Source organism: Dunckerocampus dactyliophorus, chromosome 2 (assembly GCF_027744805.1).
Source record: "Dunckerocampus dactyliophorus isolate RoL2022-P2 chromosome 2, RoL_Ddac_1.1, whole genome shotgun sequence".
NCBI lineage: Eukaryota > Metazoa > Chordata > Actinopteri > Syngnathiformes > Syngnathidae > Dunckerocampus > Dunckerocampus dactyliophorus.
Window position 1 is genome coordinate 3603528 of NC_072820.1, and position 21329 is coordinate 3624856.

The 21329-nt window shown below is 42.3% G+C and overlaps 3 protein-coding genes across 3 annotated transcripts; all 3 read right to left on the reverse strand.

The window, feature by feature from the left end:
• Positions 1-760: 760 nt before the first annotated feature.
• LOC129177390 (oocyte zinc finger protein XlCOF22-like) lies at positions 761-6962 on the reverse strand. The gene is made up of 3 exons (XM_054768479.1): positions 6605-6962; positions 3978-4985; positions 761-3188 (listed from the first exon to the last, which is right to left on the reverse strand). The coding sequence occupies exons 1-3, from the start codon at positions 6705-6707 to the stop codon at positions 2203-2205; spliced, it is 2097 nt and encodes a 698-aa protein (XP_054624454.1). The 5' UTR covers positions 6708-6962; the 3' UTR covers positions 761-2202.
• A 1733-nt stretch (positions 6963-8695) lies between these two features.
• LOC129177391 (ankyrin repeat domain-containing protein 33B-like) lies at positions 8696-15819 on the reverse strand. The gene is made up of 5 exons (XM_054768480.1): positions 14554-15819; positions 13278-13407; positions 12040-12180; positions 11790-11953; positions 8696-10293 (listed from the first exon to the last, which is right to left on the reverse strand). Exons 1-5 carry the CDS (start codon positions 15010-15012, stop codon positions 9640-9642), a joined length of 1548 nt encoding a protein of 515 aa, XP_054624455.1. The 5' UTR covers positions 15013-15819; the 3' UTR covers positions 8696-9639.
• Positions 15820-17326: 1507 nt separating this feature from the next.
• atpsckmt (fATP synthase c subunit lysine N-methyltransferase) lies at positions 17327-21236 on the reverse strand. Its single transcript, XM_054768483.1, has 4 exons — positions 20875-21236; positions 20469-20606; positions 20309-20359; positions 17327-20071 (listed from the first exon to the last, which is right to left on the reverse strand). Exons 1-4 carry the CDS (start codon positions 21145-21147, stop codon positions 19844-19846), a joined length of 690 nt encoding a protein of 229 aa, XP_054624458.1. The 5' UTR covers positions 21148-21236; the 3' UTR covers positions 17327-19843.
• Between the last annotated feature and the right edge of the window lie 93 nt (positions 21237-21329).

Below are 21329 nucleotides of genomic sequence, written 5' to 3' on the forward strand. Positions count from 1 at the left end.
CGGTTCTTTGAAATGAACGACAGGAGCCGGTTCGCGTCGTTGGAAGCCGATTAGTTTTTTCCTCTTTTTTCTTCCTTTTTTCTGTTAAAGGCGGATGTCATTGGTCAAGATGCGTGGCGGAGTGGCTGTCTCCACACTGAGCAGGGGTAGGGGCGGGGTTAAAAACGCTGTGGTTCTCTCTCTTGTTTGTGAGAGATTTTACCTATTTTGACCTAATTTGTTTATTGAAATGGGTCTGGGTTTTTTTTTATATATAAAATAACATATTATATTTTTGTAGCTGTTTATTGAGGCTTAAATAAACTCATTTGAATAATGAACATTTGATATAGTAATAAATTAATTGAAGACAACAAAAATCTGGAGAGCCACTTGGGAGCCGAAAGAGACGGCTCTTTTAATGTTTTAATGAGCCGATCCAAAAAAATGTCTCTCTAAGAAGAGCCGAAATTTCCATCACTAGTGCGGAACTGGTGGTCCTCCCCCAATTCCGTCCGCACAGGATACGCAATCGGTTCTACACACGCGCGAGACTACGTCACTTCCTCCATCCGCGAATTTTTACGACAGCTCTTCTGCAACGTCACGTGCTGTGGTATTTATTGTTATAAATGGTCAATAACCATACTTCATATATGTAATATATTGGGCGTGGGGGTGTTCTTAGTGATTCTTATTAAAAGACGTTGCTGGCATGCGAATGTTTCTAGCTTTTTTTTAAAAAAATAATCTTTATTTATACACATGTACAGTACACATGAACAGCATATAAATAAACAGTATATAAATAACAGAAAACAAAGACAACATAGGCAGTGGTTACATTAAATAAAAACTAAAGCCGAAGAAATTGTTAAGGTTTTGAGAATCTTTTGTTGTCAGACTTGTTTATAAGTAGAATATATTGTTCAACATCTTTGAGGTGCCTACTGCACCTGCCACCTCAAACCAACGTGAGGGTCGATAAGGAACACTTGCTTCCCTTACTGTCATTATTCCACTTTGCTTGCCATCTCGTTACCATTTCTTTCCACACTAAATGACACTTAGCTTGTGCTCTTAGTGCTTGCTTTGCATATTTGTCTGCCAACTCAGTTCCCAACATTCCCACATAGACTGGAACCGACGCAAATCCAACATGAGTTCCCACACTTTGAAAAGCATGATTATTATTTCATAAACAAGGTCACTTCTTTCACCCACATTCCCTGATTTGATATTTTCTAATGCTGACAGTGAGTCTGTACATATTATTCTTAGTGGCTTCATTTGTTATCATTTTTAAAAATCCCATTCATTTATTTCCTCATTAACTGAAAACATGTGTGCTCATACCTTTTATCGCTATATGAAGTGCATGCACACTCTCCTTCTCCAGGAAAAGTTCTGATACTTTGTTGTAAGAGTCTGATCACCATCCGGTGAGCTTGGGTATAAAATCTATCCACCTCAGCAGTCAAAATCATTCATTCATTCAGCAGAGCATAAAAATATTTTCCATTTGACTTGCTGCTCTCCGCTTGGTGCTGCTAAAATATAAATAATAATAATAGGCGGCAGTGACAAGCACCTTCCAACTCACGTACGCCCCTTCAGGATGAGGAAGGTACTGCAAGCGCCTCCCACATGACATTTGAATTACACACGGTGCAGAAAGTCATGGTGTATAATAAATGTTTCTGCATCGCTCTTATCTGAGACATGCTGACAAACAGAAACCAGCAGGCGCGATGACCCAACTCAGTGCACTCACAAGGTAGGCAGGGCTCGTGCCCTGAGAAGAGATGCTTGACGCCGCCTCATTTTAGGTTTCCACCCTGTATTTGAACAGGAAATGTGCAAATTCAGCAGTTTTTACTCAGCAAACTGTTAGAAAAACAATTGGAATCCTACAGAAAATACGTTTACAATACAATTCGGTGGACAAATATTTTTTGCTATCGTTCCTTTTTAAAAATTTTCATCATAAGCTCTGACAGCACGTGTCTCGGATGCTTAAGTTTTACTTTCGCATCCCAGAGCACATAAAGACGGTGCATTCAAGCATGTTGCATTCGCTTCCTCTACACTAAACAATGACCACAATCATCCCCTTGTGTTTCAGAGGCACACGGCCTTTGGGCCACAATCCCAATAAACACAGCCGACGGACACTGGGACTCGCACACACACCCAGGTGTGACAAATAGAAAAAGCGACTATTTAGTGCATTGAAAAGGTCAAAGGTTTCTCTCCAATGTGTTTCTTCAAGTGTCTTTTCAAAATATGATTTCGTACAAAACTTAAACCACACACTGAACAGCTATAAGGTTTTTCTCCAGTGTGTATTCTGGTGTGTACTGTTAACTGGGATTTCTCTGCAAATCGTTTACCACAAACTGAACAGGTAAAAGGTCTCTCTCCAGTGTGTGTCTTTAAGTGTCTTTTCAAACATTGATTTCGCACAAAGCTTACGCCACACACGGAACAGGTAAACGGTTTTTCCCCCGTGTGTTTTCTCATGTGTATTTTCAATTCATTTGTTCGCGTAATACCTATACCGCACACTGAACAGGTAAAAGGTTTCTCCCCAGTGTGTATTATTGTGTGTACTTTCAACTCATCTTTTCGTGCAAAAGCGATACCACACACTGAACAGGTGTATGGTTTCTCCCCAGTGTGTATTCTTGTGTGTACTGTGAAACTTGACTTGCGCAAGAATTTTTTACCACAAAATGAGCACGCAAACGGGGAGTCTCCTGTGTGGATCTTCGTATGTACCATCAGATTTGCCTTGCTGGCCAACGTTTTGCCACACTGAGAGCATTTCCAGCATCTGTTGTCCGTGTCAGATGTCACATCATCAGTGTCAGGAAAGTGTGATAATGTGTCGTCAGTATCTGATAGCGGAGCTAGGAGTCCGTCTGCTGGTGATCCTCCACAGCGGTGTCCATCAGCTTCTGTCGTGTGTTGAGCTGAGCTGCTGCTTGGAGACTCCGCCTCTCTCTTCTCACTTTGACCTTTGTCGTCTTCATCTTCACTCTTCACAGAGACATTAACAACTTGGAGCTCCAATCGTTCAAGCTGCTCTCCCTCCTGGCTCACGCTGTGCTCCTTCTCTTCCCCTTTAATGTTGGAGGGCTGTGGCTCCTCCTGCTCCACCTGAGAGATCCGCTCCTGCTGCTCTGGGGGAAGATCTTCCCTGATGTCTGCAGGACACAAGAAAACAAAGACATGTGTTACAAAAGTCAAGCCTTGCTCTGTAAAACTTAGGTCACAACCGGATAAGATTTTTTTGGCCGTGCGATTTTTGGCGTTTCTCCCCAAATCGCCGTTTTTTATTTTGTTTGTGGAGAACGCAGTTGTGGTGACCATGAAGGACTAAGATCTTGACACGCATGGAGGACCTAAGAAATATCGGCCCGAGAGCTGGCCGCGCTAATTACATATGTGGGGTGCACGTGTGGCGCACAAAATACATAGGAGTCCAGCAAGTGTGACATATAGAAAAAAAAAGACATTTTGCCGAAACCTGACACCAGAAAAACGTACAAAAGACACGCTGGCTGTACGGACGACGCACAAAGATGTACGAAGTGCGTAAGCGCCCGTTGAGTTTGTTTGACATGACAAAGAACCTCTGCGGTCGGTCTATGGCTCCAAAATCAGCACGTCGCACGTCACACACGTCACACACGTCACACACGTCACACAGTGCATTTCTTGCGTTTTTGTTCATGTAGACCGGCCGTGGGAGCCGTAGACTTTTTTAGGCGTTGCATATGTTCTGACAACATTTCTGAGGATCTCTTGGCCAGGTCATGTTTGTAAATTAGTACATTTTACATGATAAAATAAAAGCCAAAGAAATAAAAACATGACTAAAAAACTATAGTCATGCATGTAAACATAATTAGCTTCATTTACTGCTGCTGTTCTCACAGTGGTAATTATCCTGGTACTTCTAACACACACACGGCAATTCAACACCTCCTCACCAGCGTGTCTTCTCATGTGTCTTACAAGTGTTGTTCGGTCATAAGAGCTTTTGTTGCAGATTGTGCAGAAATATTTTTTGTCTCCGGGGTGTCTCCTTATGTGTCGTTTTATATCTGAATTCCGTACAAAACGTAAGCCACAGACTGAACGTGTGGAAGGTTTCTTTCCAGTGTGTCTCCATGAATGTTCTCTCAAATGTGCCTTCTGGGAAAATCTTTGACCACCAACTGAACAAGTAAAAGGTTTCTCTGCAGTGTGTCTTCTCATGTGTATGTTCAAACATCGTTTCCGTTTAAAGGTTAATCCACACACTGAACAGGTATAAGGTCTTTCCCCAGTGTGTTTTCTCATGTGCACTTTCAAGTCATCTGTTCGTCCGAAAGCTTTACCACACACTGAACAGGAAAATGGTTTCTCTCCAGTGTGTATTCTTATGTGTGTTGTCAAATTGCCTTTCACGGAGAATCTTTTTCCGCAAACTGAGCAAGTAAAAGGTTTTTCTCCAGTGTGGATCCTCTCGTGGCTATTTAAATTTGACTGGCGGCTAAAGGATTTGCCACACTGTGAGCACTTCCAGAGTCTGTTGTCAGTGTGAGGCGTCATATCTGCTTTCCAGTCTTCATCGTCAATGTGAGGGGGTGGTGACATTCCCTTGTCACTATCTGATAGCGGAGCTAAAAGGCCGTCTGCTTGTGATCCTCCATCAGCCTCTGTTGTCATGCGTTGTTGAGTTGAGCTTCTGCTTTGTGGTTCCACCTCTCCCTTCTCCTCAATTTGACCTTTGTCTTCGTCATCTTCGCACTTCACATGGACACCGATCACTGGGAACTCATCCAGTCTTTCAAGATGCTCTCCCTCCTGACTGACGCTGTGATACTCTTCCTCTTTAATATCGGGGGTCTTTGTCTCTTCTTCTTCTTCTTTAATGTGGGAGGGCTGGGGCTCCTCCTGCTCCACCTTGGAGCTCCCTTCCTGCTGCTCAGGGGGAAGATGTTCTTCACTGACATCTGCAGGACACAAGAAGGCAAAATTTAGGTTAAAAAAGTAAGTAAATAAGATAAATGGTAATGGTAATGGTAAAAGAGAACAAAAGTACAGTCTTCCCTTGTTTATCGCGGGTATAAGTTCCCAAAATAGCCCGCAATAAAGACATAAGACATATTGCTGCAGACGAACCAAAGATTAATTTACAAGCTAGCAAGCAAGCAAGCGAGCGGTGACACAGGAGACAGCAGGACGGCACAACGGAGACAAAGTACCGAAGGTACCCATATTTTCATTTGAGAATCGATTTTAGAACACGAAGAGCTCGTATCGGTATTTCAGTGATATCCGCACATCACGAGTTGACTGTCCAGTCAGAGCCATATACCTGTATTATGTAACTTGATGCTTTCACTTTTCATTTCACTTCATTCAAGCCAATTAAGTAAACGGAACACTCGCAAGATGCCACCAAAATCACACTCCGTCCCTCTCAAATCCACTCAGAAATGCAAGCGTAAGGAATCGTACCATCGGCCGAATATAGAGAGCTGAAAATCACGTGTGGTATCGTGAGATTAATTTCAACTAGTGCCTGGGCTCCCAAAGTGGGGGACGTGAATAAAAATTAAAAACAATTAGCGCCTAAAACTCTCAATTACGAGTGCGCCTGAACGCCTCAGGGCGCAATGGAGAGTGGAGCAGAAAGCTGGAAGGAGACAGCACAGCACACGCTGTTGTTCATCGCTCTGTGTGCATCATGTGAACAAACAAGTAAGTTTGATGATTGTTTTGTGCATTCATAGTGTTTAATCTCAATGATTTTATTTGTATTGTGTGTTCCAATCCCCACACGGTGCAGCGGTGAAAACCTGTCACTGTGAGTGGGGCTTTATCGTTGCTTCTAAGTATTTTTGCACTAAGATACTGCTTTATCGTGATTGTTAAACTTTCCCCGTCAATTTGGTAATAAATTATTATGCAGATTTAAACCATAGCCATCAGTGGACAAATAAAAGTGATGCTAAAATTCAAGCCATTCAAACAGAAGGATGCCACCATCAGACTGGAATAAGACATTTAGGATGATTTCTTATGTATTTATCAGTGCTCACGTGAAACCTTATCAAAATGTAATCATGCAAAATACACATTTTGACCCAGAATTACTTTAAAATTACTTAACCAATTAACCATGTTCAATATTTGCAGAAGATATGTTGGATGTTTACTTTTTTTTTTTTTTTACCATTTGTCAAGTGCTCGTGTGAAACGTTATCCAAAAAGTGACCATGCAGAATACACAATTTTGAAATTACTATAAAATGAATACCAATGAATGATGGTCAATATTTCTAGTTAATTCATATTGAAAGGATTTGTGCTTTTTACGTGTGCAGGAGTGGGGGTACATGGCTTCAGGTCAAACGTCTGAAGGGCCACGCCGCTGTCAAAAGTTTGCGAACCACTGAACTCGAGTAAACATGTTGATAAATGTTACAGCTGAGAGCAGCAATGAGTGTCTTAAACTGTCTCGTTCTCATGAGCAACAATGTCAAAACAAAGCACCAATCTCTTTAGGAATATTGTGAATAATCAAATATAAAGTTAGTAAAAACGCGGGCGCAAGAATGAAACAAACCTGCTGTGTGTAACCCAAATTGAACAGACTTCTTGAAAAGGGTGTCCAGCGGTTGCTCGTTATCGTCTTTTATTCCAGAAGTTTCCTCCTCGTTCTCTGCCATCTTTCTTTCGTTTTTCTTCACACTCGATCTCTGCTTAGCTACGTGTTGCTAACTTCCGCAATTGTTGGCAGCTAACAAGCTAAGCTAGCCCGAGAAGCGCTCATGTACGACACAGACAAATATTAACGATAGATACTCTATTATACGGCATGTACGTGTACGAATGGATTGAAAAACAGCACAATAACGACCATGATAGATTTAGCTGTGTCTACATTCCACTTGTGCAACCCTGTCACGCCTTGTGAATTTGGAGGTCTCCTTCTTCTTCGTCGTCGTTTAATGACGGATGCAAACTATACTAGTGCAACAGCGCCACCCTCCGGACGTGAATGCTCGCTACATGGCTTACAGGCTATAACAATACAGACGACTTTTGGAATTTCCAATTTGGGGGAAATTTGTACGGTCTAGCCTTCCTCACACTTCCTGGTTGTGTGACGTGATCTCAAGTTTATCCTGTTGTCATGAACGACGGTAGGATATCAGATGCCATCCACAGGACGGTAAAAGGAGAGAAAAAAGAACAAAAGTAGAAGCGAAGTTGTTTTTTTTAAGTTTAGGTTTTATAGGAGAAAGAAAGAGAAGCTCTCCATTGGGAGATTTAGTTCCAGCTCAAAAATAAACCCGATATAAGTATGAAGGTGTGTTGCTAAATGGTGATTTTGTGTATTTGTTTTCAGGGGATTTTGTAGGAGGAAATCTGAATTGGTGAAAACACTGATTTTCATGGCAAATGACCTTTTCTTTCACATTTGTAATAAATGGATGTCTGTGGTATTTCTCTCATTTTTTTGTACAGTGGAGGAAATACTATTTTTTATTTACCTTGCCCCCCCCTACAAAGACACAAGGATGTGTATTTGAACAGAGAGAGACAGAATATCAACAAAATAACTGAGTGAAGGTTTTAAATGAATTTGTATTTGAGTAAAACTAGAGAAGCACTCAGAGGGCGCAGACCTCCGCCAAGCGCCATAGTTCCCCACATATTGAGATTCACACCAAAATAATAATCCTAAATTTTTGGATTATTTTGTCCAACCTGTTGGAAACTTGCCCTGTATTTTTTTTCCCAAGCGCTCTGACCATTTTTTCCTGACAACGATCCGGATCGTCCACAAAATGTAATCAGTTCTTCCGTATCCCATTCCCGACAATTCCTGAAAATTTCATCCAAATCCATTCAGAACTAGTCAAGTTATTCTGAACGCAAACAAACAGATAAACGCAGGCAATACATGTTACCTTTGCGGAGGTAATTGTATTGATCTTCAACCTTAATGTGTCTTTGTACTCTTGTTGGTCAGCAGGTCAGATGTTTCTTCGAGTTGGTCACCGGGGTTACACACATCTCAGGAGGAATTTTACGTCCACTCTTCTTTACAGGTGCTCTCCAGTTTTGAGGCTTTCTCTTGGCAAGTCAAAGTGTCCGCTCCCTTCACAGGTTTTCACTGGCATTAAGGTCCCAAGACTGGCTAGGCCATTCCATCTTCAGCGTTCTGACTGAGGCCTGGAAGTTCTCATCCAAGACTCTACTGTACTTGGCTTTGTTCATTTGGTGAAGTCTGACTGAACTCTGAGGGAGAACGTTTCCACCTCCATGTTTGACAATAGGGATGGTGTTCTTGCGCTCATCTTCAGCATTTCTCCGCCTCCAAACACAGTGAGTCGAGTTGATTCCAAAGAGCTCAATTTTGGACTGATCTGACCGCATCACATTCTCTCAAGTCTTGTCAGAGTCATTCAGGTGTTCATTGGCAAACGTCCGTCTGTACATGTGTCCCCTTAAGTAGGGGTCCCTTGCGGGCATTGCAGATCGATCCATACCTGCAAAGTGTGTTACTACTGTTTTTCTTGGTCACTGGGCTCCCAACTCCCTTGAGATCAGTATCTAGGTATTCCCTACGAACAGAATTAGGGTGTATGGAGGTCAGAATTATAGCTGGTTTGAGCATCAAATACTTATTGTCCTCAATCAAATACTGTACATATTCATTCATAACCTTTATTTTGGACCACTTTCTGTTCAAATAAACCTACTACAAAAACTATGGACTGTTCATGCAAAGGGGTAAAGTTCCAAAATCAGCAGCAACAAATAATGATTTCCCCTGTTGATGTAAGAACAATGCTACTGCGGTTTTTGGTCCAACAAAAACCCAATCGCATGAAAATCCAAACAATTTATTCCCATAAAAAATAAAGCAAATCAAATTTATTTGTTACAGACACCCAAAAAATATGAACAAAAACACATTTTATGCAGGACATCACTTTTAGCTTTATTGAAGACTGCTGCTGGCGAAGACAAGAAGGAGTGGGGAAGGAGAAGTGGAGGGGAGATGTACCTTTGTACTTTGCTGCAAGTCTTACATTCTTTATCAAAGTTTTTCTTTGGCCCCATGGCGGGTTAGTTCGCAGACGTACTCAATAAAGTAAAAGCGTTATGCAAAAACTGGGGGAAAATTTTTGGTTGAAAACCAAATGGTATGAAAAGTGGGGCGTATGAAAACTGAGGTACCACTTTCCTGGACTAGTCAATGTTATGGCAATGCATGGTGTACTCATACTTGCATACTTATTTCAATACACCATTTCATTCTCCGGTCTTGCAGCCTGTAATGTGCATACAAAGAAAGCACTGCTCTTCGTCAAATTCAGCACGGTATCTGGGAAGAGACCTTTTATTTAGATGAACTGCACAATGGCCATGTTCTGTTGGAGTCAACTGTCAGGATTCACGCCGCGGTCAAGTAAGTTCATTCACCATTTATTATGCACGGATGACTCATCATAGGTCAGGCAGAGAAAGACGTTGGGTGAACACATGAAGTAGCAACAAGGCAACAATGTCAGCATCACATAAAGAAGAGAAATAGTCACTTCTTCAGGTGAATCTGGTCTACAGTACACAGTGGTTGAGATGTTGTCATCTTCTCCTTGTCAGCGGTAACATTCTTTGTCTCTCCTCCTTCCTTCTCTCTATTCTCTTCATTTTGTAGTCCCACTTTGGGATTTGAAGGTGATGATAGTTCTGTGTCTTTTTGAGATTTTCTGGTATGAACGAAGGCGCTGGGGCCTTGCAGAGCCTCACCTTTGGTATGACGATGCCTGGTCGCACACTGCTTCTCCTCAACAAATGAAGCGGCAGCAGACTCGCCCGCCTCATGGCCACCGTGGATGCCGCAGCCATGTCGGTCAGCAGCTGAGGTTGGAGGCTGGCCCTCCGATCCCTCGCCTTGGGGATGAGGAGGACGCGTGAATTCTGGAAAAATTTCTTGTAGTGGTTCAGTCTGTCCGGGCCAAGGTGCTTAAGCTCTGCCAAGCGTTGTCTCCTGAGAATTTCCTGCACCGCATAACGCCGTTTCCCAATGCACGGAGGGCTTCCCGGGCACACTGTTCGGCAGGCTGTCGCAATAAATGGACTGCTTAGACCGGTAGTAATTCTGACCATGTGTTCTAGAACACCGTCATCCACAGGGTCTACCTTGTTGTTAAGGTAAAATCTGTAAGGCCAACAGGACAGAAGGTTGATGAAACGCTTCCAGCAGGACTTTGGTTCCTGAGCTTGGGCAACCAAATCCTGCAGAAGACAAATAAGGAATACAAAAAATGTTGTTCAAGTGAAGAACACTTTTTTTTTTTTGCATCAATGTCCTCCTGGAAGATAAAAAAATGGAGGTTGACATGGGGGTTTGCTCAATAAAAACAGTTCACGCAACTATATATACACTCCTGCTGAGTTAAAAAATGTCAAGAATGCACATTTTGCACTGTTGGATCTTAAGGAGGTTCTAAGTAAAGATTCAAAATGCAAAAAGAAGAAATGATAGTGAAACAAAAAAGCAATTTACTGCAAAGAAACATTAAAGTGAAATAGGCTGTTCATCAGCTGATCAAAAGTTTAAAAACCATAGCTAAAAAAAACAGCCCCACCCCCCTAAAATAGAAATAAAATGAATAAAAAAGGTGTGAGTAATGAGAATCTGCACTATTCTTGTTAATGAGGTGAAAAATGGGTTGGGCATGCTTGATGCCAGTGTTTCCAGGAGGCTCGTGGGAATGTTGCTCCAGGTGCTGAAGATGGCTTCACAGAAGGCATCCACTGTCTGGAACTGATGTCCATTTTTGTAAATCCATCCCCAAATGTTTTCAATTGGATTTAGATGAGGGGAACATGCAGGATGGTCCAAAAATAATGAGCTGATTCCTCTGGAAGAAGTGCTTTGTGAAGTGCAGCGCTTTCCTCTTGAAAAAGTCAGTCATTACCACTCAGACGAGGGCCTGCAGTCATGAGGGAAGCAACATCTCCACATAGCCGGCTGCCTGCCGTTTGACGCCCCTGCACAACCTGAAGCTCCATCGTTCCATTGAAGGATCATGATGGCGCCCCCTCCACTGTGCCGTGTGGAAAACATCTCAGGTGGGATCTCCTGGTCATGCCACTAATGTTGGAAGCCGTCAGGACCATCAAGGGAGAATAAAACTTTCTTCAAGCTTTTAATGTCCCATGTTTGGTGCTGTCCTGCAGATTCCAAACTTGAAGGAGAGGAGGCCTTTGAAGAGCTTTTTTCTTCTTAAATGCCTTCTCTGGCAGCTGGCGTCTGATGGTTATTGGACTGCACTCAGCACCGGTAACAACCTTCATTTGGGCTGAGGATGGTCCCGTGTCTTGATGGACAGCCAATGGGATCATCGAGCTCATTTTTGTTGGGTCTACTGCTTTACTTTTTTGTTCCATAGGGTTGCCGGGTTATGCTGGAGCATTTCCCAGTTGACTTTGGGCGAGAGGCGGGGTACACCCTGGACTGGTTGCCAGCCAATCGCAGGGCACATATAGACATTCATACCTATGGACAATTTCAAGTTGAGTTTCGACATTTTCAACATTTTTCCCTTTTAAGTGCTGTGCTCTTCAACTTTTGATGGCCAGCCTATTTTACTTTAATGCTTCTTTGCTATACATTGGAATACATCAAAAATGGTTTTGTCTCTCACACAAGCAGTTTGTATTTTCAGTATTTAGGAATGCAAGTTACAATACAAAACACGTTTGATTGATTGGACTATAAAAACTACCTCCAGCATAGGCCACTCCAGGTTGAAGGAGTCACAGAACTGTTCAGCACTTGGCTTCAGCATGAGCTGATACATCAGGTAGGCTGTCTCATAGCGGCCCGTGAAGAGAGCCCACTCCCTGGGCGTCATCATGCGGCCGCTGTCCCGGGCTTGGACATCACCTCCTGGAAATATAAGGAACGTGTATTACGCAACCTGCATGTTTTTTTGTTTTTTTACCCTCATATTGGTGTGGAGTTTTGTAGTTTACCGGTCATAATGAGCATTCTACAGCAGTCGGCCCGACCCTGCATTGCAGCCTTCATTAAAGCTGTGAAGCCGTGACAGTTCCGCCTCTCGATATCCAGTCCGGGAAAGTAGTTCAGCAGGTAGTAAGAGATGATCAGGTGACCTGCACGGCAGAGAAAAACAATCTGTAAATAGCAAACAATTGAAAACATGTTTATTAAAGTGGCTTTGCACATTTTTTATGTGAGACACCAACATCCTACATACCTTTTATCTTCTCCTGGAGCTCCGATCTATAATCCATGAGGCTTAAAGTTGGACTTAACATTTGAAGCATTTGAGTCAAGGTGGTCCAACACTCAGTATAAAGCCGATGCGAAATTGAAGAGGGAAAGTAATCTACCTAACAAACATGTATACGTATAAAAATGCACCCGAGCAGCATTTTCATGTGTCAGATTTTTCCGACGCTTACTTCTGGGAATTGTTACATTCCTACTAGTGAGGATAGGCGGCATATCTAGAGAATGGATGGATGGAAGGAGCAAACTAATTTGCCACTTACTAGCCACCCACGTTTCTTTACACGCTTGAGAGGCATTTTGATGACCTCATCTTTTGCGCCGGCAAATACGGGAGCCCATAGGCCAACACACCGCATTATGTTTATTATCGGCTTCCATTATGGAGAAAAATCCCCATACCGATATTGACCAATATTACATTTTTATAATATGGGCCGATATTATCGGACATCCCTGATATATTATCAAAACAGTGGTTTATTTGGTCCCAAAAAATGTAGAGAATAATATGTGGGACAATAAACATTTCAAAATGCACCTGCGTTGTTTTGTGAATCACTTAAATAAAAAAAGTACTTTTCTTCACACCAATGTTAAAATCTCGTCTCGTTCTCGTGGACCGAATTGGGTGTATCGTCTCGTCTTGTGAGTTGGGTGTCTGGTGACACCCCCTGGCAGCAGCGGTGCTGATTGGCGTTGATTCAATTTTAGCACATTTTTGACCGAAAGACCGTCTGCTATGAGTGAGAGCCACACATCCACACAGACACTTGCTATCAAATACTGGAAAGAGAAAATGGAATGGGTTCTTGATCAGCACAGGTGCCGCCTATCCGCAAGGTGTCATGGACATCAGCAGAGTTGCACATGGACGAAGGTCATACTTCGAGTACGTGAACAACACTATAGTTTATCATACATATGATAAACCATACATATGAGGTGCTGTGTTTACCTGCTTGTGCTGCAGTGATCAGGGCAGTGTTACCCTCATTATCCTGCCAGTTGACGTCAATATAAGGGCACTGAGCGAGGGCGATGACCACATCCACATAGCCATGGTAACAAGCTACGATCAGTGCAGACTGAAACACAAAGACAACATCAAGCATTCACAAGATGTAGACTAGACAGTGGCACACGATGAATCTCTAATAAAGCTACTTCTAAGACATTGGAGGGAAATTTCTCAAGGGGGGCGAGGCTATATAATTAAACACCTATAACTGTAACAGCCCACCTGGAATTATTTGTCGCTTTATAACGTGCACGGGCCATTTAAAAGAACATTCATGTTGTTTAACGGGCTCCACGTAAGTGTGCGCTGATTCTATGACTCTATAGATAATGAACACATCATTCAACATATAATGAGTGCCCAGCATGCCTTGTGGGCACTTTGTAAATGTTTGTTGTTAGCTACCCACACAGACTGATAGTTCATTGTTGTTGTGCTTGAACTGTTACGTGTCGTGCCGTTTGTTTCAGACTGCCGTTCTTTGTGATGACCGTCTGCCTGTCAAGCTAACTGTGGGCTACTGCTTGCACATTGAAGAGTGCCATCTTAAAGCATGCCGAAGTTCCACTGACTATGCAGAGTTACGATGCCATCTACTGGACAGAGTTGTAATGACAAACCATTCAGACAGTCCTATTATAATGTGATTGCTGATAGTGCCAAATCCTTAAAACAAACAAGATGGCGGCAAATCCTTCCAACACTAATTGTGGCGGACCGCCACAAATAAATTAATGTAGGTAAACCCTAAATTTGAATGACAGCAAATACCGTGTCTTCGCTTTTGTTTAGTTCTTTTGCACTATTGGCTTTATTTCTATGTCATAATCCTGAACAATTTTAAATAAAAAGTGTCAGAATCAGCAATATTGGTCGTCTCCTTACTTGTATCAGACCGCTAAGAAAATGTGCAGTATCACCTACACCTAGTTTCTACAAGGATAAGCAATTTGTGAGGATGATACCACTATTTCTCTTTCAGCCATTCAGTTTTAAGACGTTGGTATCGTTTCCCAAGGGATGAGGTCAAGGACTTAGCAAGCCTGTTAAAAGCTGAGCCCAATGCCAAGCTGCTTCTCAATGTGTCACTACACGGTCGACACATCCCATCTGCTACCAGGAGGATTAACCTGGTGCTTTGACCCCACATGACAATTAGATGTTTCCATTTGTCACAAAGCCCTCGATAACATTTGCTTCAGAGTACTCTTACTCTTCTGTTCCTGTCTGTCTCCTTCACTTCCTCCTCGGTCACTCCTTGCCTAATCATAATCTTGACGATGATGGCGTTGTTGTTGCAGCAGGCCTTAAAGAAGGAGATAGGCTCCGGGCTGGCTGAGCGAAGACTGCCAGACCCGACTGAACTGTCGATGGGGTAGAAGGAATCGTCGGAGGCGATGCTCCTTGTGTCCAAGTTATCCGACAGGGCCTCAAAGTCCAATTCCTCAAACTCCTGGTAGATATCATCCTCATCCTCCCAGTAATTCCGCGTGTAATCAGGTTCCACCTGGTCATATTCTCCTGGTTCCTCACTGTCGTCACCATCCTTGTCGAGATCAGTGATGGACATGACAGGCGTTGCTCCAACCTCTTTGTTTGGTCCACCGGCTCCTCTTCCAGCAACTCCATTCTCCCGAAGTTTTCCAGCTTCTTCCTCCGTTATTAACACCATTTAATCCCTCCCTCCCCCCACTCACTTGTTTGAATTGTGGCGGGATACCAGGACATCTCTAGCAGGACCTACAGCACATCCATTTTTGGGGACGAGGCTCATCACAGTATGACATCACTGCGCCTTCCGCCAACCAAGAGTCCAAAGCAGACGTCTCTCCAAACGCCAGTTATGACGCATCCCATTTCTGATTAGCCAAGTTGAAGCAGCCCGACAGTCTCCCTTAGTCCTTAAACGCTGACAGATCACCAACAGTGACCGTTGTTCTGTCACGGCATAAAGCTGTCACCGTCTTCTGGAAAAAGGAGCACATAATAATCTTGATGCAATATTACAAAATCACCACCAACAGCTCTAATCTAATACTTCCCTATGGAGGAACCTTGGACTCAGCCTTTCAAAGGCCAGCAGAGACTGACGCACACTAATCCATTGATTTACTCTCTGGCTCCAGCCCTCCACCCTGCGTCCCTGCAAGACTTCCTACAAGTGTTCCTTTAGTTGTGACACTTTGCAGGAAAAAACACATGGTCCAGAGCCTTAACAATGACTGAGGATGATGTATTTACCAGTCAGCAATACAACCATACAGGCAATTCATCTTTTATTTTCTCATTACAGGTAACTGCATTTTCTTTGAATGCCGCCAAATTCAATGCAAGCAGACTTTTATTTACTAATGTGTTGCCACAAAGACGAATCCTTATGTGATCAGTGCAAATACAAGAAATGATCAAGCTAGCCCAAGCACCATCTCATTTAATATGCTACACATTAAATTGGATTTTACAGCCATGTGACTTCATTTGCATACAGGATAGAGCAGCCACGCCTCGTCATAAAGTGGGTCAAGCCTGAGTCACCTTCACCTGGAGTATCTATTTCTGTGCAATGGAAATACTTCAGATCTAGCTCATTACATAGATATTATATGCTTACGTGCCTGTCAACATTTGCATTTGAAAATAAGGGTCATTTTCCACAGAATAAGCAAATACAAATGAAAATGTGAAAAACTAAAAGACAGGAGGCAAAGTGTGGTGGCCGGTTTGTCAGAGTAAACTCAGATGGATTATGTCCCGTCGCAACATTCCTCCAGTACACATTTCTAACCCACCAACAACCTCACACAAAATGGCAAAAAGCAAACTCAGCAATGTTGTTTATGCAGTGCAATGTAGTGAGGAGTGTAACAATGTCGACATCGGTGAAAGCAAACAACCTATTCTACACAAACGTGTGGCACAAAATAGGAGGGCTGTTTTTTCAGGCCCAGAGTCAGCTGCTCATTTGCATCTCCGTAACAAGGAGCATTCCTTTGAGGACAACAACGTCCCAATTCTGGATAGAGAGGAGCGCTGCTTTGAAAGAGGCATGAAAGAAGACGTCCACGTCAAACTTGAAAGGCCCTCTCTGAACAGAGGAGGTTTAGGCCATCACCTATCGGCTGCTTACAATCATGTCCTGACATCTCTCCCCTGAAGATTGTCACGTTCTAGGGCCCGCCAAGCACCTTATTCCACCCACCATGCATTTCCTAATTCTTTTTTTAAACCTTGCAGTGCTTTTGTGGCACACTTGAGTCGCCAAAATAGTCAGATGCAATCTGTAGCTTGTACAAAAAAGCAATCCAAACAACACGACGCACAAAATAACCTACCGGCTGCACCATGTGGGCAGACAAATAAATATCTACGCACAATGGATTAAAGGTGAAACGCTATCTTCAACCAACAAGAAGAGTCCAGTTGCCACCAATCAACCTTCTGCAGATCACCACGATCTGGATGGCTGAGAATCACACAGACATCAAAGACAAAGAGTTTTTGCTAGTCTTTAGTGAAGATGAGAAACACAAAGTACCTCAGCTTTTGTTTCCTGGTACTCAATTTCTTCACCTTTCCATCTTTCTTGTGCATCTTACCCCTCACTCGCCCTTCTGCTTTGTGTCGACGCACACGACACCACACATTTTTGACCAATCACATGCAGTTTTAACAGAAAATAAGACGAGAGGAAAAAAAACCCAGACTCGTTCACTTCAAAGAACCATCTCTAAGAGCAGTTTCGTTCACAAATGACCCATCACTATTTACAGCTATGTACTACGTACAGGTATGTATGTTCATCCCTGCTGCTGTAGACCTATTTGGATATTTGATTCAATTCTGGTTAAGAAAAAAAAGTTCTGTAATATCCCAGATAAGATTTTGGACATGGATTTACAAGCCAGATCATCTCAGAGACATCACGTATGTCTGCAGAGCTCAACGATAAGCATCTAATCAGAGGGAGTCAAAGGGATTTGAGGACCGACAATTTCACTGACAAAGCAAAGGAAAAGCTGGAAAATTTGTGATTTGAGTTTTTTTTTTAAAAGGCTATTTAAAGTTAATATTGTCATAATCCTTTGGCCACACAGACTGTTAAGACTGTTAGCTGAAACGTAATTGGATTGGTCCGAAATAGCCACACATCCTGTTACCTAGAACTAGGATCCCTCGCAGGCCAGACACCACTCATTTCAAAGCATTATTTTGGTTTAGTATCTGACATCCCAGTTAATAAATATATTAGTCCTATTTGATCACGTGATTAAGCTCTTGGAAATGTCATTATTTATTTTTTTGGTAGGCACCAGCAATGTACTGATCGTCCCTTGCGCATCACCTGTTTGGTCACATCTCAGTCAACCGGCTTCTGCTCAAGTCCGGACACAAAGGAAATGTGGAGTTATTGCATGGCGGCCACGTGAATCCTGCAAATGTTGGAAATCATTTTGAAAATGTTACTTGTTGATATTCCAAGTGAATAAAATGTTGTTGAAAATGTTATTTCTTGAAAATATGCATTTTGTCTTTGTGTCCAGGCTTTTAGGGAGTATTGTTTCACTTCATTTCTGACATGATGATTTGCCTTTTCTGTTGTAAGACAGTTCTGGCATCATACACTTCTCCCAAGAAACTGCACTTGACAAAGAAATCATGACTACTATTTATTTCCTTTCCCGACTGATGAACAAACCTCCGTTACTGTACTTTGCCTTGTTTTCAAATACAGAAATAAGTTCATTCACCTCTAGAAATGTCTCACAGGTCAAGGAGCTATTAAAAGGACATGGAGCAGTATTTCACAAGAAAAACAACATCCGTGAATAGATTTAAAAGGAAAAAAAAAATCCAGTGTCAAAAGCAATATAAAACAAACATACAAAAAAAACCTCTTTGCATTGCCATTCACTGCAAACTGTGGTTAAAAATACAATGTCTGTGTATTGAATATGACCACAAACTATGACAAAAAACTCAAAAATATGAATTTGCATAAATAGCAAACTTATTTAATGTGAATTTAATGCAATACATTCAGGTTCAACTCACAAAATGCAATTGTGGGGATCTAAAATACTGAAATAAATGCTTTGTGTGCCAACATTTGCATTTGGAAATGAGGGAAATTTGTCAGAAAATAAGGGAACTTGAATGCCAGGAAAAAGGGGGAAAATACGGGAGCTTCCCAGGGAAATCGGGAGGCTTGACAAGTATGGAGGCCTGTCACGATAATCAATAAATCAATTAACCGCACATTAACTAAAAACAAAGTCAATGATTTTTCTGGCCTCGATATATTGGCATGTGTGTTTGATTTCCTTGTCTCTACCAAACAAGTCATCCTGACAAGAAGCAACATTTGTGTGGGTGTCACAATCTGTCAGGCACGAGTAGAGCTGTCGAGTGCGTGACCCCGGTATGCAGAGACAAGGCGATGGCTTGCAAAAATGAAAGTTCTTTAATGTTGTAGAAAGGAGTAAACAAAAGGCGACAGAGAAAAGGGCTCGTGGAAAACCATGTGACAGGTAGAATCAAGGTAAGTAAACTGTAAGTGACGGCACTGACTAAGAGACGGGGAGCATGAGTAACACAGACAATGAACCAGCGCCACACATACGACGGCGCTGGCCTTTTAACCGCCGCTAATAAGAAATGCCCGCAGCTGTGCAGCCGCCAGGCGTAAAACGGCTTTATCTTCCACCACACAGGAAGTACAGCTCGCCAAAATAAGGGCGCAAACATGACAGTGAGGGGAAGTATTTCCCAGTGGACCAGACTTGATCGGCAACAGGCTTTTAAAAAACTATTACTAAAACTCAACTCTTGAATCCCCGACGTCACTTCCTGTCCGTTATTGAAGCACACACGTCTTAACTATTTCTTAAATGTCTTATCTTCTTGTATTATATCAACTATTACGTGATGGGAGTGTAAAGGTGATTATAGGGGTTTTAATTCATGTCTAGAGAGCTCTAATAATCGTAACAATTGTATTTAGAAATTCATAAACAGGTTTTCTATGTTGCAATTACTAAAATATTCCGTTTTATTAACATTGAATCCTACCTCATGGAAATCACTTTATTGTAGTGTATTTTAGCTTAATTCTGAAATTTCACCTGAAGGCTGAATATCCCTATGGTATACAGTATATAGATCTATATGCACTTTATTCAAATGTATTAAATGTTTTGCATTAAACAATAAGATATTGAGCTATAAACAAAGAAAATCCAGTTTCTTGATAGCAGTAGTTATTTAAGGACAGCATGCGCAATTATGTGCATTTTATTTTCATTCTCCATCATAGAAGCAAACATAAAATCCCCAATCAAATCCTGATGATGTCAAGCACAGTGAAACACTTCATCAAACATTCAACCATTTGCAAGAATGTCAAGCGTGAGTGTGAAAGCTGTGTACATGTCAAAAGTAGAAAATGTGTAAGGCAACTTTACACTACTGCAGTCTCCTACTTCACTTTTTGTTGTTGTTGTTGTTTAGCAGGGATTGTGTGACTCTGCAATGTCTCTCTTCTCTGGTCTTGTCTTCCTGGCCATGCCAAGGTGCATGTGTGATTTAAATGACTGGGCATCATACACCCACACAGTGTCTACACCCTCCCCGACAGTGTGTTCAGGAACCCAGTTGGGAAAGGGGAATCGACAGGCGACCACCTTAGCGCAGCTTGGTAACTCCTTTTCTAGCTTCAGCTCCAATTGGTCCATCTGTAAACGTCATCATCCAGAAATCACGGTATCAATATTTCAACTTTCTGTGGGGATTTTGCTCTCTTTACCCCATTTTTGCTGTTTTATATGATTTTCTTGCTCAAGTATAATTATACATTTTTATAATGTGACTTTGGGCACCCCTAATTTAAGCACATATTACATGTTGCATTGTGTGTGTGCTCATGTTATGTCAAGTTAAAGACTGGATGGGGAGGTATGTGCCAAACTTACCATCTGAGGGACTCCAAAAATGACAACATTTGAGTACTGAGAAAAGCTGACCTACAAAAAAAAATCAGGAAAATCAGTTAGGAATGAGGCAGTAAGATGTCTGACTGTCTACATCACCACACGAGTCTTACGTGCTTTCTGAGAATGGACGTACACTGACCTTCCATAAGTCAGAGATGTGAAAGGAGGTGGAGTGGTAAACTCCCTCCCTCCAGGCCTTGTAGCGAGAATAGCACACCAGCCAGGGGTTCAATTCAAAGCCTGATGCTTGAAATCCACGTCTTGCTGCTTCTATCACCTACACAACCAAGTCACACAAAGTGGAGTGCACATGCCTAATGAAACATTGCCATTGTATTCTATTCCATGGATGGGCATAGTAATAGATTTATATCTAACGGGAAAATCTTGAGTCAGTAAAATAAATCGAGTTTCCCATCACTATGAAACAAGCCGTTCTTATATGACTCGAAACGTCTCTCGTAAAACAGAAGGTGTGCCATCCAAACTACCGTTGAGATAAAATACATTTCATGTCCACAGTTTACCAACAACATTCTACTTACGATCCTTCCATCTCCGCTCCCAATGTCCACCAGGGTCCCTGATCTGACTCGTAGTGCGTTGAGGACATTCTCTACCTGTACGGTGGTCGCAGGGACAAATGGAAGGCAGATTTTCCTCAAGGCAGGGGCCACAAAAGGAGCAGCCACCGCGTAGAGCGCAACAAGGGAGCTTCCGACCACCCCAGTTACGAAGAGACCCATTCGGCTTCTACTCTTGCTTTCTTTGGTGATACATTGTCCCGTCGACTCCATAAAAGGATCATCTTCCGACATGATGGGCTTCCTAACAATACATAAAGACGGGGAATTTCGCCGGACGTACCGGCTTTAAAAATAAAACACACTGGATTCGTATTTTGACCTTTGCGTGCACCACTAAAATGATTCCGATGGATGGCTTGGCTCGCCGGGCTAAAGTTCCGCGCTGCCAATTGGACCCCATTTCCGGAAAAAAA